The 26,306-nt window shown below is 41.1% G+C and overlaps 2 protein-coding genes and 1 pseudogene across 3 annotated transcripts; all 3 read right to left on the bottom strand.

The window, feature by feature from the left end:
• Window positions 1-1,538: 1,538 nt before the first annotated feature.
• LOC133915823 (U3 snoRNP-associated protein-like YAOH) lies at window positions 1,539-8,680 on the bottom strand. Its single transcript, XM_062359157.1, has 7 exons — window positions 8,048-8,680; window positions 6,296-6,632; window positions 5,550-5,774; window positions 4,362-4,584; window positions 4,005-4,177; window positions 2,309-2,374; window positions 1,539-1,982 (listed from the first exon to the last, which is right to left on the bottom strand). The coding sequence occupies exons 1-7, from the start codon at window positions 8,482-8,484 to the stop codon at window positions 1,887-1,889; spliced, it is 1,557 nt and encodes a 518-aa protein (XP_062215141.1). The 5' UTR covers window positions 8,485-8,680; the 3' UTR covers window positions 1,539-1,886.
• Window positions 8,681-10,659: 1,979 nt separating this feature from the next.
• On the bottom strand, window positions 10,660-11,766 carry LOC133914638 (cationic amino acid transporter 1-like; annotated as a pseudogene).
• A 3,885-nt stretch (window positions 11,767-15,651) lies between these two features.
• Window positions 15,652-20,627, bottom strand: LOC133915825 (BTB/POZ domain-containing protein At1g30440-like). Of its 2 annotated transcripts, XM_062359158.1 has the most exons (4): window positions 19,915-20,622; window positions 18,394-18,463; window positions 16,753-17,940; window positions 15,652-16,543 (listed from the first exon to the last, which is right to left on the bottom strand). In XM_062359158.1, exons 1-4 carry the CDS (start codon window positions 19,971-19,973, stop codon window positions 15,992-15,994), a joined length of 1,869 nt encoding a protein of 622 aa, XP_062215142.1. In that variant the 5' UTR covers window positions 19,974-20,622; the 3' UTR covers window positions 15,652-15,991. The 2 variants fall into 2 exon arrangements, with proteins under 2 accessions (XP_062215142.1, XP_062215143.1); XM_062359159.1 differs by lacking the exon at window positions 18,394-18,463 and having other exon boundaries at window positions 19,915-20,627.
• Between the last annotated feature and the right edge of the window lie 5,679 nt (window positions 20,628-26,306).

The following is a 26,306-nucleotide window of genomic DNA, read 5'->3' on the forward strand; positions in this document are numbered from 1 at the left end:
ATGTGATGTAATAATTTCTAAAATTATTTTCAGACTTAGGTTATATGATGAAAAAGTGAGTTCCTTTGTAATGCTTCATTTTTATACATTTTTATCATTTCACGTGATTTTTTTTATCATATTCTCTTTGCATTTTTATCATTTTTATGACCGTTAGCTTTTAATAGATCAACTTTTGTCAAGAGTTAGTTATAAAAATAATGATCAAATGTATTTATTAAAGATCGTATCGATGTTTTTAATAATAAGTAAAAGAAAATAAAGATAGTAGGTTGGAGCAAAGAGAATATGCTCATCTGATTCCCGAGAAAGCAGAGGAGAAACGCGCAATCCTTGGAATGATGCTGGAACCGCGCAAACGCTATGATGCACGCACGTACACGTCGCTGCTTTTGATTCTGAAGCTTAGCAGCTGGTGATTCTCTCGAGCAAAACAAGACCGAACCTTTTGATAACCCTTGCCGGCATGTCACTAGTTTCGAGGCTGATCTGTTCACGGGCAGTCCACTCCGGCAGCTTTTCTGGGATTAGTCCGGTAAGAAGGGAGCGCGTGGAAGGACAGCGTTTAAAGAAGGGAAAGAGCAGGTTAAGCACGCGCCAGGTCAGTGAAATGCTAGAATGCCACGTTGTTCGGTCTAAGACTATCCTAACTATGTTCCCTTCATTTCGTTCCTTTTCTGATTCTTTTTTTCGTTCATATTTCCTTTATTTCCTCTCATCTCCAACAGCTTCCTTTCGAGGAGAATCGCGAAGGAGACGGAGAGAGAATCCCGTCCTGAAGGAAATGACTCTAAAAATTCTGTCGTGAAGGGAACCGTGAAAAGAAACCGTTGAGAACGCTGAAGGGAAAAAAAATCTTTTCACGACGAAAATCTGCCCGTGAAGAGAATCCAGTTAAGAGCCATCCGGACCTAAGCTAAAACTTACTTTCAGGTGAAGCCGTTTGAGACCGACTTAGATTAAGCCTCATTGGTTTGCTGCATTTTGTTGCTTAACTGTCATGGAGCCATCCACACGAATTAGCAAGTGAAGCACACATGACGTCTGAAACTATACAGGCCTTGAAAAAAGATATCACCAAGGCGGGGGGGGGGGGGCTACGGTTTCGAAAGCAGACAACCCAGTATTGCCTAGAAAAATGTAGCATAACTGGATTCCGTAACAGAGATAGCACTAAATCGAAGGCAATGTTTTCTTCCTTAGGCAGACTTTTTTTTCGAGCAGCACAGTAAAATGTCGGTCCAATCCACAGGCATCCGGCTCCAACATAGAAGGTATCCATCAGCACAGTAATACAAGAGATAGCAGCCAGCTGCAAATCTGCCGTGGATACGGAAGCTCTATTACCGTTTATAACGTATGCGTATGGATTCGAGAGAAGGAGAAAAATAATATAAAATAAAAAATAAAATAGCTGTTTAAGATAAAAGATGCTATAATAATTTTAAAGTATACTGTAATAATATTATAGTAGATAAATTTTTAAAGTTTCTGTTAGTGATAAACTTAAAATGAATCCAATGCACTAGTAATCTAAGTTCTATGCAACTCTTTATGTTTAATAAATTAATTTACGTCTCTTAAGGCAGTAGAGTTACAAAATTGCCTCACAAATTCTACGCACACGATCCAGCAGGATCTTCTCGAAATGGCGTACCACGGAAATCCAGCAGTGTCTTCCTGAACTGGCATACATCTCTAGAGCTCAATTGTCCGTGGCTGCCAAAACTCACATTGCTTGCGGGGTATTTTTTTTCCAGCTTCTCCCATTGAATTACTTCTACAGCCATGGCTGCCAAAATGCAGCGTGAATAGATGTTGAACTGTAGCGCTTGTGGTGTGATCTTCTAAAACATTAAGGGGTATGTCGACATGAATCATCTACCCTAGAAGTCCTCTTTTTCCTCTTTTAGTCGGATCGGATGGATTGCAACTCCATTTTGAGCCGATCGAACACGTCCCCATCTTCCAAGGCGAGGCTCCTGATGAAACAGATATTAGTACCGAGGTTGACCATCCGAAATTAGTACTAATAAGAGTGCAGTGTTGCAAGAGTAGTGCAGTCTATGTAAAGAATGAACAGAAATTGTATCTTTGCACATTGCTGAGCTTGTAGAGGTTGTTAGCAAGGATACCTAGTCCATAGGCCTTTATCAAATGATTTCGCATTGAACAGGAAGCTATCTTGAAAGTACATTTTGTTTTTTACTTTGTTCCTTTTTCTTATCACGAGATAATATTGCAAAAATGTTCCATGAAGTCAAAGAAACTGTAGTACCAATAACAAAGGGAGGCATGAAGTACAAACCTGGCCAACACCAGCAACAATAAAACGTCCAGATTTCGCTATGGCAAGAGCATTAACAAATCCATCCTGGCCATGCGATAAAAAAAGTATATCAAGTTATTAACTACTTCGACCCACAGTAAGGCAACAGTATAAGGCTCAACATTCTTTTGGATCGCTTGTACAAGGATTAAGTTGAGCGAAGGACTGTACTTTAATTATTAATTGAAGCATAAAAAACAATTGATACTGCATGGTATGGGTTTGGTGCAACTCATCAGCAAAATATGCAGTAGGTGCAGTAGCTGTGATGAGAAAATTCCATATGAAGTGTCTTAATACAATCCTGGTCTACTAGGAGGGGTTTAACAAAGCTGTTGGTATTCAGTCAAAATAAAAATACTCACAATTTCCTAAAAACCTCTGGTGATGATTGATGAGGGATTCATATATCATATTGTCATCGCATGGAAATTAAAATTTGTGTCACACAGTTTGACCTGAACCGATTTCATGACCATAACAGTAGATTGTTTGATCTTTCTGCTAAATGAGTGATTAGATGTCTTTTAGGGATCCACTCAACATGAAAAATTAAAACAATAAAGCCAACAAATGTTGCTTGCAAATCATCTAAGCCTGCTTCCAGTGGCTGAAGCATAAAACATCTTTAACTATTTACCAAACAACCCCATTACAGCAAACTTGTTAGGACGGATGCAATGGTCTATAGGTTGCACATATTATGCATTCACAATATTATTTTTGGGCAATCATCAAGCCCAATCAGCAAAACCAAACAAATATGGGTTGAATTCAATGGTACCTTTTTTGTGCACAGGCCGGTAGATCACAAAACTTTTATGGCCCCGATTCATTTTGTAACAAAAATGTGCATAACCATTAAAGTCATTATGCTAAGCCTAGATAGTCTCCCGCCCAAATAAATCTATTCTATTTATTTAAACAAGGGAAAAGCTCTTGAAATATGAATAGAGCACTCCATCTCCACTGTATAAATCAACACATCTAGTGTGAACGAATTCATGAACTACTCAACTTCTTTCAAACCCTACTATTTTTCCATTGGTGGCCAGGAGTGCTGAGTGGTGAGAAACATCTAGCATGTACAGATTTCAGATCTAAGATCCAAAGCAAAAAGGCCACAACTTCGTGATCAAGAGGCTCGATTCAAACTTGTTAAGTTCTGTTCGTGACTAGGAGTGCTAGTTTACAGAGTTTGAAGAGTGGCCTTCCCACAAGGTGATGAAATAATCGTTTCACACAAACATTCTGATCTAATTATCTAACAAATCAAAGCGAAACCACATTATTACCAAGATACATGAGTTTGTGATGTCTGAACATGGCAACCATCAGTGGAGAAAGAGGGCTAACGTTTCAGAGATATAAAAATCATATGATATTCACTATGCATTATATGGCAATATACCATATATGTGCACAAAAAGTAACTGCAATCTAAGGTAATTACCCAAAGTAATAAAAGAACTAACAAATACAACTAGATTTGTTAAGGAGAGACTTGACAATACATTGGAACATTTTGAAGAATGGAAGGTTCAAAATTATACCCTATAGACTGCCAACTAATTAACACACGGAAAAAATAATGCTTATCTACCTGCACAGCTAGTAGATTACATATGCCTCTGGACATTTCCAAAGCAGCGAGAGTCTAGCAAGAGTAGCATACCAGTTTCAAATTGAATAATGGTTGAATTCCCTTAGAATCAGGTTCGATAGCCCAGAGGCGAACTAAACCATTTCCTGCTCCTGATGCAGCAAGGTCAGAACCTTTTCTTACAGCAACAGCACTAACCCATGACTGGGCTGATGACACATTTTCAGGATTATGTAGTCCATTTTCTGCATAGTGAATTGAGGTATAAAGCAATAGACAAGGATTTAAAAAAATATAATGAGGATTGATACTTATTGATGGCCATCTTAACAGCAACTGAAGAGAAAAAGGGTGAAAAGAAAATAGATACAAAACGCAACTGAATAGAAAACTCTGCACTACAAGACTAATTCTCAGATGGCATCTTACCTTTAGGCAACTCCTGATCATCATTGCCAAGTGAATCAACATTATCATGCGATACTGGATGAGCATTTCTTATTATGTGAGTAGGCTTTTTCCTCATTATGCTCCAAAGCTCAATGCTTCCATCATCAGATCCAGACAAAAATTCCTTGTCATCAATAAAGCAGCAGCACTCTAAAGATGCAGCAGCAGGAGCACGGAACACTAACTGCGACTCTTCTGGAATCTGTCCATGTACAGAGAGGATTCGATTGTCAGGGTAAACTGCAGCATCTGACACATGAGTACATGACTCACAACACACCCAATTAATGATAATTATTTAACTGAAGAATGCTCCTATGAAACATAGTCTGCCCTACATTAGTTAACCCTAGAGGTTTGCAATTTGCATCATACAAAGACACAATTAAGGCTCAGTTTGGCATTGCTATGCCGCGCTGTGAAACCAAAACGGTATAGCAGTTAGTTGCATAGAATCTATACCAATTCTGGTAAGCCATTTATGTTATGGCATTGAAAAAGAGAGGTCATCCGTGCATGTACCAAGTTAGTAACACATAAACACTTTACATAAGTTGCAGCACAGTAAGAGCAGAGCTTCCATGCTCTATGGCACCCCAATCCCAAGTCCCAATCACCTTCCCTCTTCCCACTAGCAACCACCAGTACCTTTCACCCATCGCCTGGCTGCAACCACCCACCCTAGGCATAAAACTCCTCATTGCCCAAATACCATTATTGTTCCATTCCTCTCATCTCTACCTTTATTGCTGCTGTTGCATATATGCAAACACTCAATTGTGATAGGTTGAAAAATGGAGTCCCTGAAACGATACCAAATGAAATTGGAACAGGTAGGTCATACGGGATGGCACCACAGCGTTGCTGCTGCGAACCAGATGGTTGCGCTGGAGGGTAGCTGATAGGGTCAATTTGGTGTGCCTGTGGGGTTGGGTTAGTTTGTAAAGTCAGACCCTATTGGTTTACCTTTATTTCTCCTCTTTTTGTCTAGGTGGGTTAGGGGGATGAAAACTCAATAAACTGTAATGGACAATGGTTTGAATGCTATTTTGCCAAAGGGGCACGGACAAGTTGTATTTCAACAATGTGTACATCTCAAGGTGGTATGGAAGCAAATTTCCCATATTATGCCCGTGATAATGTTCGTTAAACTAGATAACTCCTTACCTTCCAAAGATGCATTGTCCGATCCCGTGCTACAGTCAGAAGCCTATCTTTACTAAGTGCATCCATTGTCAAGATTTCATTTTGATGCCCATAAAGGCAGTTCATGTATGTTCTGTCCTCTGCATTCCACTGCATTATTGAACGATCAAAAGAACCAGAGAATAACTCTGAAGAGTCCAGCCCAAAATCAAGGCACGATACTGGTCCTCGATGACCGCTGAATGCCTGCCAAAAACAAACAAAACAGTAGGCTGTAACAATGTTGAATGGGGTAAGTCAGATTGGCTCAATAAGGAGCTCAGCTTAACTCCAAGGACAATTTCCTTAGATATTTCAGAATTCTCTTATTATGAATATTTTTCAGTGTATATTTCACGACAATTATGACCCTTTCAAGAAATTCACGCTTTTTGTTTAGATCAGGTAATGCATTATAGACTGGACAAATTTGTATCTGGTTTTTCTTTACCATATTTGATTCATGATATGCATTGGAATATGTATTACTCTTCGCCTAAACAATATTGTAGATGCTAGAGTGGCAACAGCAGTATCTCAGAACTGTCCAGAGAGAACTAAAATAACAGCGCATTCATCAATATCGATGCTTAACACAGGACATGTTACATGGTGCATGTAGCATATAGATAATTTTTAAGCTCTCTTGAATAATCGAATCAAAATTGCCTTCTTAACTATGTCTCGAAATTGTAAAGTACTACTATTAGATTGTTGTCGTTGACTACCTGTATGTGCTCCCGTGATCGAACATCCCATAAATGGATATGACGGTCCAAACCACCACTTGCCAAATAGCGACCATCTGAACTGACAGCTAAAGCTAGCACATGCTTACTTCTTTTAGCTGATAGAGGTGGTTTAGCGTGATGAGAGACCAATACATTTTCACTTGGCCATAAATACTTGTCACTTTTTCCAGTTTCGACATCCCAATGCACAATGACTCCATCTTTTGATGCTGAAAACCCCTTATCACTATCCTTGGATAAAGCAACGGCGGTAACAGGTTGTCGGTGCTTCACAAGAACCTTAAAGCCATCCTTGGGATCTGGTGGTAATACCCTGCAATGGTTTTGAAAAAATTAGTCAAATCTACAGGTTCAGAAGTTTCTATTATCTGCTGTACACATAGAAGCCCAGCGTTGAATTTAGGTCTGTTTGTTTGGGCTTCTTCTGGCTTCTGCTTCTCAGAAGTCAGCAGAAGCCCAAACAAACAGTCTGCTTTTGCTGGCTGCTGGCTGTGGTTTCTGAGAAGTAAAAGCAATCTTTACTACTACAGAAGCCACAAGCAGTCTTTTGCTGGCTTCTACCAGCAGCAGGCTTGTGGAGAAGCAACAGCTTGTAGACAAACAGGCCCTTAAACTAGACATGACATCCTTTCATCACGTCTTTAGTAAAAGCTTGCAGCCAGCTTACAGGCTGCAAGCCAGAATCAATTAAAAGCCCATCATAGCTTTAAATATTGGAGACCATTACCATACTCCAGTTCGTATAACTGATTACGCATAATGACAACTGTAGAACCTTGTATTTTCATGTCAAATGAAATGAATCTCCAAGCAGTTAAAACATATGTATCCTTTCAACCACATTTTGTTACATTTTCAACAACCAAGTTATGTAATAATACCCAAAGGGATCCCACGTGGATTAGAATATTACTTAAAATGCATAGGTACCGAAAGAAAAACCAACATTGAGCGCAAGAAGTGGATAGAGGTATACCTTATGTTCCTTCCCCTCCATGCAAACAGAGTCATGCTAACAAATTTACTCATTTTGTAAATAAACATTACGAGTATATGACAAGTTGACAACAGATTATGCTTGAGGGCACATACAAGCATTCCCAAAAGTACATTTTGAAAATATACCAGATCTAGGCCGGTAGCCAGGCAGTTTGTAGCCAGTTACGGGTATATTTCCAATTACTCCCAGCTTGCCACGTTTTATTTCATTTCTTTTATATTTATCCTTGAAGTTTTGTATTTGTTTCTTCTTCTACATGCATTACCATCAAGAGATAATAAAATCAACATCAAAGCACCTCTTTATGCTTAGTATGGAATGGTCCAAACCAGTAGGGTTCGTAACCAGCCGCTTGTTTTTTCTAATCTATGGGCGCATTTGTATTCCCTTTAGATTACTGAAATGTAGCAGCAATGATGTTCTGTCTTACCACCAGACTTACGATCCCCTCCGTCCCCCAAACCCAAAGGCAGTGTTGCAACATAATTTGTTATAAGGGGAGTTAATTAATAGCTAAAGAACAACTTCCACTCCAATTACCACCCTAAACCAAATGAGGTTCATTTCCTCACGTTCCAAATTTCGAATTGTGGCTACTTACAATCAATCCCCAAATGAGTTTACTCATCGTCATGGAACCGACCAAGGTACCAAACTGGTATAAACACAGAAACAGAGAGCTTATAAACCACCACTAAGGAGAAAACACGCGGGACAACGCAGCTCACCTCGCGGCGAGATCCCTCCGCTTCCTGCCGCTCTCCTCGAGCTGCTTCCTCTGCAGGATCTCCGCAACCCGCCTACTCCCGTCCTCCTCATCGTCATCGTCATAGTCCTCGTCCTCCTTCTTCGCGGCCTCCGTCACCCTCTTCAGCCACTCCTTCGCCATCCGCATCTTCTTCTCCCCCACCGTCTCCTCCTCCTCCTCCTCCTCCTCCTCCTTACCCCCCTCCTCCCCATCCTTATCGACGCTGCCGTCAAGCGCCGCCACGCCGTCGTCGTCGCTGTCCTCGCTCTCGATGTCCTCGTCGCGGCCCCCGCGGCGGCGCTTGGGCTCGGACTCGAAAAAGGGGTCCTCGCCCCCGCCCCCGCCTCTGCCCCCGCCGCGGCGGGAGCCCGGGCGGGGCTTGGGGCGCGAGGCCCGCTTGCGGGGGCGCGGCGCCATGGTGGTCGGGAGGGGGCGCGCTAGGTCTAGGGTTTCGGGGGAGGGTGCGGGGATGTATCACCAGGGGCGGAGGGATGGAAGCTTCAGCGGCGGCGGCGGCGTAGCGCGAGAGTTTGGGAGGAGCGAGGAAGGAAGAAAGCGGCAGGCGGCGGAAGGCAAGGGTTTAAGAGAATAGTGGGGGTTGGGGGCGAGCGATCGGCGGCGCCTACTTGGGGGTTGAATGGGCCTCATCCTAAAATGGGTTTCGATGGGCTCTCAGCCTACAGACGAGCCTTTGTTTTTCATAATTTTTTCTTTTGGGAACACTAATTTGAAGCTACCCTCCAAGAGACAAATTCAAGACCACATCTTGCACCAGAGGTGCAAACCGGTCGGGTACCGATCGACCGCTCGAAGTAGTTCGGATTGTGAAAAATCAGATATTCGGAAAAAAAATTCATATCACGGTCTAAGTTGAATAGTTGTATCGGATATCGAATTCGAGTGTAGATCGACCGCTCGAAGTAGTTCGGATTGTGAAAAATCAGATATTCAAAAAAAAAATTCATATCACGGTCTAAGTTGAATAGTTGTATCGGATATCGAATTCGAGTGTAGGTATCCGATGGATATCGAATATCTGAGTAATAAAATCAAATATTTTTGAAGACTATTCGATGGCTATATGTACTTATCTTTTGAAAGTTGTAACTTTTTCATATGGAGCTAGATGGAGATAATTCTTATATGAAATTTTTAGCTCTTGATGAGATCTATAACTTTGTAGTTGAGACTTTTTTATTTGGAGTCATTAATGTATTCAAATAATTAATAGAAACTCTATCCATCATATTAGGCACTCGTAATTTCTCTGGTTTCGCTCCATCATGACTCTTTTCATAGGAGTATATTGCTAATTTACTTGTTCAACCGCTAATACAGTTGAGTTTTGGATACATGGAATGGTCAAATGATCAAAACATATGCGATATATGGTTGTTGCTTTTACTCAATATCCAAACAAATATTCGTGATCAATATTGTTTGTACTCGACTCATCATATATTCTATTTGTTTCAATCCATATTCGTGACCGAGACTATACACATTTGTATCTGTGTTCAGCACTATCCATGTCCGACTTAAACTCTAAGAAAAAAATGTGGAACGTGATATATGATCAGGGATATCCATTCGTATCAGATATGATTGCACCCCTATCTTGCATCACAACTGGTGGAATAAAGAAAAATCAGGTGTCGACACGCTATTCCATGGATGAGAGGGAGAGGGAGAGGAAGAAGAAAAGAGGGAGATCCACCTTGCGTTCGCCGCTATTCTTAAGTTCTCCTGGCAGCACCGTCTGACCCCTGATTCTTGTGCCGCCTCGAGCACCTCACTTGCATCAGCAATTCTGCCCCTCCCCACTTCCTAATAAGTTTTGGAACCTAATTTAAAAAGTTATTGAATGGAACAATTTTCTATTTATTTTGAAAAACGTTAAATAGGAAGTTTTAGGCCTCGAAGTAAGGTACTCCCTCCAGTTATAAATACATATTGTTTTGAAAAAGATTCGGTCAAAATTTTAAAACTTTGACTAACAATAGCTTTCAAAATATTTTGTTTGGAAACCTTAAACAGTATATATAGATTTGTCTTGAAAAAAACTTTCATAATATCACAATTCATAGATTTAATAAATATATTTTGATAAAAAATAGTAATCAAAGCTATGCATTGAAGACTGTGTCTAATCTAAAACGACATGTATTTATATCCGGAGGGAGTAATTAATATGAATAGAATTTTTCACAACTCGATTCGAAAGTTCTTTATTTGAATCGGAACCGTTTGAACTCGAATCAAAAGTTTTCATTTACTTATAGAGTTTTTTAAAAAAAAATTGTGATATGTATTAGAAGTTTCTGAATCGGAAGTTTAGACGTCAAATTGAATAGCTTTCTATTTGATTTGATAGAAGGGGAGGATTTGAGGCCTGCTGTGCAAAGTAGCAAATCGTAGAGCACGGATTGTAATAAGGAAAAAAAACAAAGCTTAGAGATTTTATAGATATTTAGCAAATTTCTATGTATTTGGTGTTTAGCAAATCAGTTTTCTTTTTCCCTCTTATTTGTAGAGAAGAACTAGCAAAGAGCAGGAGCAGTGGAGCACCAGAACCAACTTTAAGGACTCGCATTTCAAAACTTTATATCTCCAAGCATATATTATACGAACATGAACCGAGCACAAGGTAATTACACCAGAACAAGTGACAGTCTGATGATCACTGAAGATTTGTACAAACTTAGTACTCGTGTTCGACTGGCATCCTAATCAAGATTTAACACAGGGGACTAATAATTTTCTGGGCACTAATGCCATTACATCCACGATTACATCTCCCTCCAATCACTCGCCGTTGTGGACGGCGCCACGTACCGGCTTGCCGTCGCCGTCCTCCACCTTGGCGGCGGCGGACTCGGTGGTGATCGCCTTGGCCATGTCGTAGGACGCGTGCAGCCCGACGAAGAGGTAGTAGACGAGCAGCGCGGCCGTCCATACGCCGAACCGCATGAACGACTTGGAGTCGATGGAGCCCAGCAGGAACACGTTGATGGCAATGGACGCCGACGGCAGCCACGGCACCAGAGGCACCCCCACAGCTTCGGCGCCCTCGCCTGCGGCACGAACGCCCACAGGCACACCGTCGACGCGAACCACGCCGGCATCGTCACTGCGTACGGCGCCCACCCCTTGACGTTCACCCCCCAGCACGTCGCCGTCGCCACCGACGTGGCGAGGATGGCGACGATGCACGCCACGAGCTTGTTCCGGTCTGTGGCGGTGGTCTCGCCGGAGACGTAGTACCGGCGGACCAGCAGCGCGACGGCGACGAGCATGAAGATGAAGAGCGTGGAGATGGAGAGGAGGTTGGAGAGGATTTTGAGGTCGGTGAAGAAGGCGATGACAGCGGTGGCGACGAGCATGGCGACGGTGGCGTTCACGGGCGTCCCCGTCCTCGGGTGCACCTGCGCGAGCCACGGAGGCATCATGTACGTCCGCGCGATGTGCGTGAGGTATCGCGCCTGGCCGACGGCGCTGACGAGCAGCACGGTGGTCATCCCCTTGAGCACGCCGAACGCGCCACCGCCGCGCCACCGATGCAGTACTCCAGCAGGATGTTACCCGCCGCCACGAACGCCATGAAGTCGCCGAGCTCCACGCGCAGGTACGCGAACGAACCGCCTGCAGTGCATCATCAACGCACGCGCTCACGATTTGCATTATCCGATCAAAAATCATTGCCAGTTCGCACTAGTTTCATTGAACACATCCTACCTTGCTAGCTGCATGGTTTTTCAGATTACAAATTAATGATCCACAAGCCTGCTAAAACTAGTTTAAATCTTTTTCACGTAGTATAGGATGTTTTTCTTTTTTTGAAAACAGAGTAGAAGATGATTTAGCTATGCATAGTTTTCATATCCATTTCGAGATTTGGAGTGCAGAAGGTTTCAACGGTGATATGCCCAAAGATTTGTGATTGGCATACGTTTTTTTTTGTCAAAAACAAATTTATTTGAAAAACTAGTTGGTGCTTCGTAAAGGAAAAACTAACAGGACACTCTGTAAGCTGTGAAGAACTGGTCAGTATGCAGGCCGGCGGATGGCCGAAGCATACATCTGGCCTTCTTCTCTCAATGCGACAAATTGGTAATGCTTCTCATGCTCAAGTGGCTAGACTAGAGTCAAGTTAGCAAACACAAGAAATATTTTTGTACTAATGAACTTGTCAGTTTACTGAATTTAGGTACCTAATGAAAGGATTAGTATCGCACTTCGGTAAAATCATGCAGAAAAGTTCGTGCCACTACTAGTCATGACACACTGAGCTAGTCAATAGAATAGCATAGCATAACTGTCTGATCTTTCTGCTTCAAGAAACACAATATCTGGTCAAAGTATCCGAGAATTTTGGCCAAGCCGGTTGATTAATTTATTTCACGAGACTGACCTGCTGAGGTGAAGTATGAACTATCCTTAACTAAAGGAGAACAATCGACGAAAATTTAAGAGATCTATTACTTCATTTTGTTACAGCTACTCTAATTTTCAGGTGAGAAAAGAAATTAAAAATCGTTGTCAGGTTTCGAAGATTCAGAGAGTCCATGTGAGGGGAGTCTCAGTCTGATCAACTGGATAACATCATCGGTGGTAAAGAAACCCACAGTTGCTCACTCACCGATTACCATTGACCAATCCCATTAGAAAACGAACAACTAGGCCATAGAGTAGACGACTAGTAAACGCTCTCACGCTGTACTGGCAGTGACATGTTGTATTGATCCAAGAGAAACTTAGTTTAACTCATCAGATATATGCATAGTAGATCAACGCCTCCGGTTATCGATTAAGTAAATAATTACAACGAACACACTCGATGGCAGTTTGTTTGGTCGTTCATACAAATTTTGCTGATTTGGTGGGATCGATGAGGTTGAAACTTCATGGGATGGTCCATTGATCTCACCTTCTCCTACCTTGTATTTCGATGTGTTCTTTTAAAGAAACAGTTTATAGTCACTATATTTGTATTTCGATGTGTTCTTTTAAAGAAACAGTTTATAGTCATTATATGGACTTAGGTTAATATATTTAAAAAAGTTCTAAATAAATCTCAGAGAGTCAACCAGTAAAGGTGGATGTGTATCTTTTAATCACGTCTTGCTAGTGGAGGTGGAGGGACGTTAATTTAAAAGGATTATCTCATTCACTCACTTAGAAAGTATGAATGATAGAACTAGAAGAACATGTGCAAGTTTGCCTTGTCGTGATCGAGGCCGTGAGTGTGCGATACCTGCATGAATGGTTCGTCGAAATCGGTCCAGTTATTTGTGTATGTGTAGTCTTCTTTTACAGTTTTTATTTCTTTTATTGTATGGGTAAACAGATAAATATATGTAAATCGTATCGGTTAATAGTCCGATCATGCTGCATCTTAACCGTGCATCCTCCCTCTATATGTATCTTCCAGCTGTTGCCACAAAGTATGTACGTAATTATGGTTTTGTCTATTTTCTCTCTGCTATGCCATCACACATAGTCTACTCCATCTTGATGTGCTGGCTTGCACCGATGAACGGGAGAGCAGCTCTACGTAACCCGTTAGTCTTGAGATCCTGCACCGAGAGAGGACGAATAAAATTTTTAGGAAACGCTCGGTGTGACTGCTCATGATCTATTTCCTTTACATCATTGCGATCTATTTCGACTACTTCATCTTTATCATCGTCTACTTCATCGATATTACGAGAGCCTCTGTATCTCAAGCTGTCATCGGATATGTACATTGCGATCTATATTAGTTATCTAGTCAGAGTTTGTCGGGCTTAACGAGAACTTGTCAGGAATTGTCGGATCTAGTCGAAATACTACTCAGAAAGCTAGTTGAGACTCATCGGAGCTAGTCGGAACTAGTTATTTGCCTCTATTCTTGTTCAAATTATATTTAGAAATTGAATTAAAAATTGTAACATTTAGAAACCTTGAATTAGTTCCTCAAAATCTTTCCGTTTTACCTGCTGCCCGTTTGGATTTCTTTAGAAGTGATATACATGTAAAAGAAAAAGGATCTTTGAACTTTTTAGATGCAAATGGTTTCAAACAATAAAAAAGAGAGGCAAAAGAATCTCTTCAACATATGCACATATACGTTGAAGAGCTGTTTGATCTTGAACAAACGAGGTTCAAAGAAAGGGTGGACTGCAGGAATCGAAGGCGAGGTTTTTCCATAATTAAGCAAGAAAATGTCGCGCAAATATATATAAAGCTCTGTAATCTTGTGCGTGTTGTAAGCATGATGAGTGTGTTACCTGTCCCGTGAGCACGAAGATGCTTTTACCGGTTATGGATATATGACTTATTTTATTAATAAAAATAAAAAAATAAGAGGGAAATTAGTATATAATCTCTTTTTTTATATTCATGCAAAATTAAATTATAGTATTACTCCTGATGTATTTATTCGACAACGCTCCCATAGCGTATTCACATCTTCGTACTTTGAATTTATGTTTGATAATATCACCTCGAATGTTTATGTTTTCGTTGCAATACACGATACTAGTATATAGTAATGTATGAGTATGAACTTGCAAAAGATGGAGACGGTGTCACTCTCAGCATGGAGAAAATAAACCAACCGGAGGTATCAAGAAATAATCCCTGCATTCACTCTACGTACTAACTAAAATATGTATCGACCGATGACAATCTCAAAGGATTGGTGCGAAAGGAACTTCCACCTTCTAAAACACCCAGCGATACGTAGTCTGACAGACTGACACTGCCAATTTGCGACCGAATTTTACTAACCCTTTTAGGCGAAGCGGGGCGAAAGGCTGGCTTAGCGCCACCTTCTCACTGGGTCTGGTAGTGCGTAAAGAGGATCTGAGATGGATGAACGGCAGCGCCGCTGGAGTAGCCACGCCATGGTTCGTTCAAGCAACGAACCACGCTTGTTTCCTGCACTAGCACGTTCTGCTCAGGAACATTCCGTTTTGCAATAGTCTGAGGATGCGAGGCTTGAAGCAACAATCCCGATAGATTCTAATTGAACCGTCATGTTTGCTTGCTTGAAGCAACCATATTCTTAGGACCGGAGGTCAAAGATTCCTTCTCCGCAGTCTGATGGTGCTTCTGGTCAAACCGAAGACTAGTAAATTTCAGGAGGCAAATTCTATGGGGTCCGACCTCACGCGGAGACCCCTGCCGCGCGTCGACACATGTCCTCGTGTGCACAGAGGTAGACTTGCGTGTGCCGTCGGATCTCCCGTGAAGGGCTCAGATGAGGGTCTCACGAGCGTTCTATAGGGCCGGGCCTTATAGAATTTGCCTCCTAAATTTCATGCCCATTTGTACCTCCCATCCTCAAATCAGAGAGTGAAAGACACCAGCTTCACAGGTCAAACCAAACTAGCCGAATTTCTGCAGTGCCGCTAGCTCCTCTTTCTCGATTTCACACCTCATACAAGTCCAGCTTCACTGGACTTGTGTATCTGTACGGTCTAGGCAGAATAATCAAACTTTTTGCTGTAAGAGAGCCCCATCTCCAGTTTATCACAGTCTAATCATTTTTCCGGGTACAGTATAATCCTTAAAGCTCACAATTCAGGCAAACAATTCAAGTGACCAATGCTCTGTGCACAAATATATAGCAGCGACAACTGACATGTCACAGATCATAGAAACGAAGTAGGCAACATTGTTCTTACAGCTGTGAACTGATCACAACTACTATTTCAGTCAAAACAATGGAGCACACCAGATTCTCGTTCTTAGCTACAACATTTTCAGTTAAAAAGCTACAACATTTCCATTCTCACTAGCATCCAAGCATCAGAAATGTTCACCTGAAGGGACTTTAACCACTGCACTTCAGACATTTAACCTAACAGCTACAGGCAAGAAAAGAAGCAGAAGCAATTAACACCAGGCTGAAATTACGAGTGAAGCTGTGAATGGAGTTTCAGGAATCTGCTGACAGCTGCTTCCTCTGCTTTGACACCTTCGCTTGCAGCTTGTCGAGCTTTGCGCTCATGCTCTTCTGCTGCTCGGTGACGGAGCCCTCTTGGGCGCTGCACATCTGCGACTTCATCTTCAGGTTGAACCTCTTGGGGACACGGGAGGTCCAGCTGCTCTTGCCGTGCCCCAGCTTCTCGATCTCCTGCTTCATGTTTGAGCACTCCTTCTCGAGCTCAGACAGGCGCATTCTCATGTTGTCCATGCCGACTTTCAGGACCTGGTTCTCCCTGACGGCTGTGGCCCATCCCCCTGCCTCGCCGGATGTCGCGATGCCACTTCGCAGAGGCCTTGATCCTTCAAGGTTTTCGGAGACGAGCAGGCAACCGGCAATCGAGGTTCTTAGCTGGAGCTGCTCAAAGAAGAGGACTTGTACCACGACGCGCAGTGGCAGCCTCTCGTTCTGGGCAGCGTGAGTGCATGCTTCAAGGGAGAGCTTCTGGCAGTCCATCAGCCGACATAGCTGCTCCCTTTCAGCTTCTGATAGCCAGGAATGTGCCTGTGATCAAGGAAAAATATAGCATTAAATGCTTCAAGCCTGCAAAGATAGATTGCAGAGAAGTTATGCATACATTTCAGTAGTAATCTATCTAATGTTCAGTTTACGAAGAGGCAAAGACAAAAAAATATATTGAAATTGTCCTTATAAATGAAAACTAAAGCACTGCAATAACAATCAGTGAAAGTACAGTAGGCCCTAAAATGTACCTTCAAGTATATATCAATGGCACGATAAAGTCCATCATCCAATGGCCGGGCATATTCAGGCACAGCAGATGCCAGAGCTTGGAATTTAGGAAGCTTCAAATTGATATCTGGTGCAATCTCAGCAAGGTACCCGTCAATTAACTTAGCAACAGTAGTGATTGGTGTCAAGGAAGGGGAAGCCATCACATCATCCAGGCATGGTGAGGCACCGCCATTAGCCTGGTCCATTGCCAAAAAGTGATCAAGAGTCCTGTGAACACACTCAACATTATACAGAGTTTCCATGGTGTAGGAGAAATTTGGCAGCAGTAGATCCTCCAGAGTGGCCTGGTCTAGTTGCATGCCAATCCGTTTCTCTAAGTTGGAAATGCATGTGGGGCTGGCTTTTAGAATCATAGCTGTGCGAAGAAGCCCAAGCAGAACTTTTGTAGATGCTAAACCCTTCTGAACCGGCAATAGTCTATCGATCTCCTCGAGCAAGTTTTTCTGTTCAACCTCAGATAGAGTAGCAGTAAGAGGCACTGTTCCCATGCTATGACGCCTATTGAGTCCTGGGAGATACTTCTTGGCATAGTACGTCAAAGAACCAGCAATTATCTCAGGTCGGATGCCTCGAGACTCCATAGTAGAAATTAACCTCTTGTACATGGGGAAACTCAATGACGAAGCATCATCATACCACCAGTCTGCACTGAAGTTTCTGGGCCTTGCACCCGTGCTGATCCCATTCCAGAGTACACTGCCACCAGGGCTTTGCATAATGCCATGCTCCCTTATCGGCCATCCAAAGAGGTTTGGATCAGTAGTAGCTTTTGATGCTAACGACTCAATGCATCTCTTCACAATCTGAAGGTCTTCAGCATGAGGAAGGAGGTCATCACATGTTCCCAATGCCGTCAAAGAATCTTTCCAGTTCCGGAGGACCACATGGTTAAGGAACATTTCTGACTGTGCAATCAGGTTGTTCTCGGCTACTTCTTCAGTCATTTGTAGATGTTCGGAGGCACAACGTAGGTAGACAACATTTGCAGGAGCAAGTTCTATTTTCACTCCATAGCAGAACCTTGCAACTAGCTCAAATGACTTGGCACCCCCAGGAATATCATTTAGTTTGATGATACATTCTTCTTGGTCTGAACTCTCTTCAATCAACCGTTCGAGAAAGACACTTTTTGAAAGTAAAGGGAACTGTAAGGAGATAGACATCATCAGGGAGAAAAACAGTCAGCCTATAGAAAGGTTAAGTCAAGGCATACGACCTTAAACAAGTTCAAAACAAACAAGTACAGGAATAGATAGTAAAAAGCTTACAACTATTTTTGCATTCTTTCTTAAAAATGAAATGCCAAAAACAGTCAGCCAACAGAAAGGTCAAGGCACACTAGCTAAGCAAGTTCAAAAATAAAAAGAAGTATAGGGATATATATAGTAAAAATATTGAAACAACTGTCGCATTCTTTCTTAAATATGAAATGCCACTACATAAGTTTCAGTAGTCCCCCATGTACTTTGAACAGTTTCTTAGAGCTCTTGACTGGAACAAATTGTACAATTCAGTGCTAAACAGCTCCAGTTCTAGGACTTATTTATGGGGAGGGGCGTGCTTAATAGACTATAGACATCCGCAGGAAAGCACAATACCTTATGAAGGTGGAAAGACATGTCCCCAACCTCAACGGTAACATCGCTGGGAAGTCCTGTTGTGCAGAACCTAGGAATTTCGAGAAGAAGAACTGTCAAAGTTTAGATAAATTCACAACACACAACTGAGCTAGTATAGCCTCCAGTTGAGAGGCCGTCCACCCGGGCTCGAACCAGGGTGCTCTCAAGTTGTGTGAGTACCTCCCTAAAGGGTTCGGTACTCTCCTCTCTTATAACAAAGCTGGGGGACGTCTTCTCCCCGTGGTCAAGTTTTTTGAAATACACAATTTTAACTGAGAAGAAATGATAAAAATATCCATGCTGAAACTTAATGTGTATTGTTCATGTACACAAATCATGACTGTCTGTCACATGCCCATCAAAATATTTAAGAGCAACCGACTGGAATGAGATTGATGAGTTTCGGAATTTTGACTTGCCAATTAAAATCTGATTATGCTCCTGCCATAATAACTCCATGATAGTTACATCTACCTCAATTATGAGGAACAACTACATCTCACTGCCAGCCATTGGGATGTGGATCCATGAGACCCTCCCCATAAACTAAATCACAGAATCAGTCAACTCTAATTAACTAGAATTTCTGCTGATAGAATAAGTGCTTAACTACACCCACCACGCTTCAATGCATTTAGTATGTGCAATAAGGCACTCATGCTGGATATTGTAACCACGATAAAGTGTGAACCCATTTTCTTGTGCCTGTAAAGAATAACACCACGCTACTAATGACAGCAAATGCAAAGAAAATAGCTCTGCTCATCCAACATATTGAAGTTGCAAATCGCAATTGAAACCAAACTTTGGATTCTGAATTGTAACACTTTCATGTCCTGCTTGGATAGGGAGCATTGCTCTGGGAATTTGACTTTTTGGGATTCGGTTCAAATTTGAACTCACACCGAAGGATTTGGATCCCAGTTCCCCTATCCAGAAATACAAACAGGCCCTCTGACACACCTCTTGTACTCTACCAATTTGAACGGAAACCTAAACTTCCGTAGCAAAAGAACAATGAAAACAAGACAAGCAAGCCCAATTCTTTACTACAGAAATCAAAAGTAAAACACAGACAACTTGGGATGCACACAGAACTGGACAGAAGGCAACAACCAAACAAGGCCTGGAAACACCCTTTCCATCTAAAAGCATCAGGTAGGTTCAGAACGCAAGCAAATTGCATCTCGGAAGGAGCGCAGCGCATACGCAGCGACGACGTCGTGCGGTCCGGCCAAACTAGTTGACTTGTGAATCGCAACATTTTCGACAGAACTCTACGAAATTCACACCAATTCGAACAGGAACCCACCCAGAACTCCCCCAACTATCCTGTCTGTTCAGTCATCAGCAGCTAGGCAGAGAACGGGAGAAACAAAACCCGGCCGAATTCTCTATCCCAGCCAGGAATCGCGCGCGCACAACCATACCACGGAGAAACGGAGGCTAGGAAACTCGAGATGATAAGGAAAGAACTGGAGGAAAGGGGCAAGAAATCACCATGCCTGCCCTTGCCTTTTGAAGGCGTCGGGCTTGGAGCCAAGCTTCATGGAGGCCATCCCGGAGAGCTAGCTCCTCTCGCAGCCGCAAGGGAAATCCTCTCGCAGCCGCAAGGGAAATCGCCTGCCTAAGTAGGAGCAGAGCACCCCGCACAACCACCACCAACTCCAAAGCTCAAGCCATGAATGCTCTCTCTCTCTCTCACACACACACACAGAAGCAGGAGCGCCCACCAAAAGAGCTCAGCGCTGCAGCACCCTTTTGGACACCTATTCCAACAACCCCAAGAAAACACCAATGCGGGCAGTTAATGCCGGGGTGGTCGCACGCAGTGGGCAGTGGGGGACTGGGTAGGAGGAGAGGAGGCCAGCAGGCAGGCAGGCAGTGGGGGTAGGGGTGGGAGCCGGGCTTCTTGATGAAGGGTTGGGGGCAGCAGTTTCTATTCTGTCTTCACTTCACCCTCCCCACCTCCCCTGCTTCTCTCTCTTCTTCGTGTGGGTTTGAGTGCGCTCAATTAAGAATCACCTCCAAGGCTCTCGTTATCACCAAGGAGGAGACTCACTGGACATGGTGGAGCAGCAGCAGAGTTGATGCTGCTTTGCACTTTTGGAGGGGGAAAAAGAAGCATTTTTTATGGGCAGTGCTAGTTACCAACTGTTCCAGATAAACAGAGAAGGGATCTTAATAAAAAAAAAAGTAAGAAGAGAAGGAAAGAGAAAAGAAAACAAAGAATTACTGCTAGTAGGTCAGTTATAAGCTGCAAGCAAAAGGCCAAGCAAATCAACGGAAGAAGACAAGGGCAGTCTCAAAAGCTGAGGAATCAGATCAATCATGTCAACAGCAGGTCAATGGTCGCTGCAGCATGCACATCTTCGATCTTCCTGCCATAAAGCGGCTAAACGGTGGAAGGACCGAAGGACTATATATGCATGAACATGATTGTTTTCTGTTTTTTTCTATTTTTGTTGTTGTAAAAACTAGAATAAATGAGATTCTAGAAAAATAATTTTTAAGAAGGTAGAAACTTACTTCTAAGAAAAAATGAAAAAAATTGAGAAGCTAAAAATATGTTTTTATGAGAAACTATACATTGATGAGAAGTTAAAATATTGTTATAGAAACTAACAGTCTATTTAAAAAACAGTTTTTTTTACAAATAAAAACATCACTTAAAAAAGCTAAAAACAAATCCCAAATAAACAAACCTAAAAACTAGTATTAATCCCTCCCTTATTTAGGGCACAAGAACAATGAAATAGGTTGACATTAGGAATAGTGCCTCCGAAAGAGAAAATTCAGGGCAGCAGATGAGAATCCTGAGATGCGTCGTGGCGTGCTTGGGATTTGGAGTAACTGAGGAGCATTAAAAATTCTGAAAATGTGGGCCGCGCTCACAGAGATTCGCTGCGGAGAGTACAGCCCCTCAGCTTTTGTTTATGCCGGTGCTGCGGTTGGGCTACTGCGTGGATTGGCGACCGCTTTGACCTCTCTTCACACGTCGCCGTCCGAGTAAAAAAAAACGGGCATCGTAGTCCTCTTTTCTTCGAAGAGCAAACCAAAAATAGAACGTCACCTCATCTCGGCGTCGGGGTTGAATATTGTAGGTAACCTAGACGTGCCACAGGTACTGCATTTGCATGTGCTCTTCGCCATTTACATGAGAGTGAAAGAAATAGATACGTCCACCGGTCCAAACCAATAAGAAAAGCAAGTTTGAATTAAGTTTATTAAGTCCTATTTGACAGAGCTTTTAGAGCGACTTCCTGATTGGAATCAGAGAAGCTCTGCCAAATAGCACATTTCAGCTTTTAGTTTTCTGAGTAGAATCTGTGAAAATGATTCTCTAAAATGAACTAGAAGTTGGGAGCTGAAAAAAACAGCTTCCCCTTATTCACTTTCCACAGAGAATCACTTTCTATATATATTTTATTTTAGAGAATCACTTTCAGCCACAGAATCACTTTCTCCAGAAAATCACTCCTCATAATGAATTCGAATCAATGAGAGCTCTAACAAACAAGCCCTTACATACTCCCTCTTATCATAAATACATATTATTTTAAAAATATTTGATTAAACTTTAAAAGTTTAACTAATAATAGCTTTCAAAATTTTAGTTTGGATATCTAAGTCATATATTTGTCTTAAAAATACTATCATAATATCATAAGTTCAATAAATTTAATAAATATATTTTAATAAAAATAATAATCAAAACTATACATTAGAGACTATATCTTATTAAAACAACATGTATTTATGATTTGAGGGAGTACTATTTATTCCTCCTATAATTTTTATAATTTTTTTAGAGAACGTACCTTCTTATAATCTTATCCCTCTCCTTCGATCAATTTACAGATAGTACTTTGCTTACAAGCCAAAGCCATATTATCCATGTCGAGCCTTAGCTTCCCTATTTTACTCAGACTTTTCAAATGGCTCTGTATATTTTCCAAATTAGCATGTCTCTCTAATATCAACAATGTTTCATTAGTTTAACCATTTTCTGTTCGTAATTTAATTTCAAATACTCTCTTGCCATCCAGTTAGTAAATCCTCGTGTTTTTAAGGGGAAAATGAATAATTGTATACTATCTATATTTCAAGATAAGCGTACCAAACCAATGGATGTACGTAGCCATCTTTTGAAAAGCTTGGACTTATAAAAGATCATTCTATTTATCCCATGAAATAATTTATTAGATTCTCATCAAATAATTACAGGTTTTAGTAAACTTTGCTAGTAATATATATCTAGTAAAAGAAAAATGTTGGTGCAAGCCTGCAAGGTGCCCATTAGAGACCATGCAGCAAACTGTATGTAAGGGTTATATGTGCACAAAGATGTCATTTCCACATAGAACATTAACAACTGCTTCCCTCCATGTTAAGTGGAGTACGTTGCTTTCTTTAATCTAGACATTACTACTAATTGCCATATTGCTCGCTAGCCCATGTGGACGGTACACGATGTCTAACTTGAGTTTTTGCCACACACAGTTTCTGGCAAAATGTATTCTCAAGCACTATATTAATATTAAACGTATAGTAGATTCAGCACAGATATCGTTGAGGTCCATCGGGCAGGCAGTGGAGGAGAGGGGACCGTTATTAATATTTATACACGCATTTGTATTTGTAGTGACATGTATACATTGAGCTGGTTGTCATTTTTTCCCCCACGGTTACACCCCGTTGAACTTACATCAAAATAACTTTAAATAAAAAAATTTGTCAACTACGAAGTTGGAGATCTCATCAAAAGCTACAATTTTCACATAAATATTTTTCATCCAACTCCATATGAATATTTTATGAATTTCTAGATATGGTACTAAAGACATGCAAACTGAGACTTGTTTTCCCTTGCATCAACATGAACCAACTTAAGCATTACATATATTATTATTTCACCATGTAATTATTACCATTAGAGATTATCATTTGTTTAAGTTATATTTTTTATCATTCCATATTTCATCCACTTGAAACTGACTTGGCCCACAAGTCAGATAAAAGTATTGCATATAATGTTAATAACTGTTTAATGGTTAAGCATCGCATATATTATCATTTCACCATGTTATTATTATTGTTATCCTTTTTCATCTAGTTTATGAATGCTAGTACTCCCATGAGTGAACCACAGCAAAAGAAGTCGAGCTCAATAAGTTACAGATAAAAAAAATAGTTATGAACCATATTTACGCATTTAGATGGTTTCAAATGGAAATATTGTCAGCTACAAAGTTGTAGATATCATCAAGAACTATAATTTTTATATAAAAATTGTCTTCATCTAACTCTGTATGAAATATGAATTTCTAAAGACGGATTGCAAACCATTATTATTGTCGGTTTGTATTCATACTCCCTCTACTATCACTATTAGTTCTTGATACGAAACTACAATGACAATGGATCTATGTCAAGACTGACAGTGATAGTATCAGTGCTAGTTTTTGATTTGAATCGGTGGTGATAATAATTTTTTATTGTCAGTTCTTTTTAATAGCTATTACTAATGGTTATTTTCGGATAGATTATTACAGTTGATTCTTGACATGTACTGATAATGATATAATATCATTATCGGTTTTAAAGAATCAACAGTGATAGAGGTAATGGATTAGTGATTCTGTAATAGCGGGTGGAGAAGTAGATAATAATTGCAGTACACAGAGAGGTGCTCTCTATACCATTAATATACTTGCCTCTTCGTCCACCGTGGCAACACAATCATCAGTCAATGCTATGTGTGAGACAGGGCCTATTGATTTGCTTTACATGTAATGAACTGATTAGGTAGCGTTTGATTGCACTGATTCGCTCGGTCCGATTGGCACAAATATTCGATTGGATAAAAATTGACAATGATTATATAGGAAAAATTATGAAAATACCATCACAAAGTCGCTGAGTTATTTAAATACCATAGCAAACGCGAAAAACTCTGAAAAATACCATCGCCAGCATTAAAACGTCATAAACAGTACTCAACAACTCCAATTTCAAAATAGTGGTTTTCTGTTACTCCAAAAATCTTAGAACTTTTTATATGTGTTTCATAATTCATGTGCAACCTATTTTAATTATATTCACCTAAAAATCCTATGTATAATCTGAACTAAAATTATCAAATAGGCTACTTTTATAACTTCTAACAATTATTAGGGCCTCAAATAAATTTCAAAAAATATAGGAAAATTTAATAATATTCTTATTATATGATGGAACAATTTCTAAATTTCCTTCATTAGGTTATATGGTGAAAATGTGAGTTTCTTTATAATGCTCTATTTTTATGCATTTTTATCATTTCATATGATATTTTTCTTTTAATTAAATTTGATTGTCACCATATAACCTATGACTGAAAATAATTTTAGAAATTATTCCATCACATAATAAGAATATTAGTGTCCAGATTTTTTGGTATTTTTTTGAGACACTAATAATTGTTACAAGTTATAAAGTAGTCTTTTTTGAGAATTTTAGTTTAAATTTTACATAGGATTTTTGGTGAATCCAATTAAAATAGGTTGAACATAGACTATAAAACACGTACAAAAAGTTCTAAGATTTTTGGAGTAACAGAATATCACTATTTTAAAATTAGAGCTGTCAAGTACTGTTCATGGTGTTTTAACGTCGGCGATTGTATTTTCTAGAGTTTTTTTACATTTGCGATGGTATTTAGCAACTCAACAACTTTGCGATGGTATTTAGCAACAAGTGCTCTTTTGCGATGGTATTTTCATAATTCCCCTATATAATCATTGCCAGTTTTTATCCGATCGAATATTTGTGCCAATCGAACCGAGCGAATCGAAAGTGATACTTTATCAATACTGCCAGTTTTAATCGAATCAGCAGTGATAGCCGGTCACAGTTTGGGGTTATGTGGTAGTGCCCATTGAACTTACATCAAATACGTAGAGCCTGGAAAGAATCACTATGGTGGAAAAACCTTTTCTGACAATTTACTTTCAAGTATGTTTTTCCCGATTGGTTACGCACGGTAAAATGACAAAAATATTTGTAAATTACACAGGAAGGGTGTTGTTGAGATCAAAATCCCAGACAAGATGAGCCTTCGGATACGGGGATATCGAAGGGCCCTCAGAGTGACACGTGTTAGAGGTAGGACAGTCTTTCGATGTCCTTTTTGGGTACAGTGTGGCCCTATTTATAGCCAGTACCCGGCCACCACAGGTGCGGTTTACAAATCCTACCCCCTCACCTGCTACATTCTTGGAATATATGGGGATATTATGGTACAAATAAGTATAATTACATAATTACAGCCTTACCCCGGACGACCGAAAACGGGCCCACCGTCCCACAGCGATTCCTGCCTCCGAAGATGTATCAAAGCCTTTTCCGCTCGGATGTCCGTCAGATAGCCTTCATCCCTCGAGCGAAGGTCAGCTCGCATCTTCGCCCACTGCGATCGCTCCGAACCGCAGGTCTGGACTTTGCCCGTTAGCCGAAGGTCACCCTTGTCTTCACCGGTACGGGAGATCGAAGGTGCGGGCGCGCCTACACCCTTTGACCGACGGCGCTCTGCGATCTTCGCCGCTTGCAAATGAAGTCCCTGAAACAAAGCCACAACAGCAAGCATGCAGTATTTCCAGTAGACTTCGTGGTACCCTCCGAAGAGGGGGGGGGGGAGATCATCCCCAACAGTAGCCCCCTACTAGTAAGGTTTATATTCGATAGGCCGAACCTGTAGTCTGCAAGATGTCTCAACGCCGTCCCCTTCGGCCTGTCGAAGTCTACTGGAGCAAATGCATGTCGTTGAAGATTACCAGACGGCTCCTTGGTAACTGCCGAAAGGTTCCTTAGTAACTGCCTGCATTTAATGCTCTTGATGTATACCGAAGCAT

The sequence above is a fragment of the Phragmites australis genome, chromosome 4 (assembly GCF_958298935.1).
Source record: "Phragmites australis chromosome 4, lpPhrAust1.1, whole genome shotgun sequence".
Lineage (NCBI taxonomy): Eukaryota > Viridiplantae > Streptophyta > Magnoliopsida > Poales > Poaceae > Phragmites > Phragmites australis.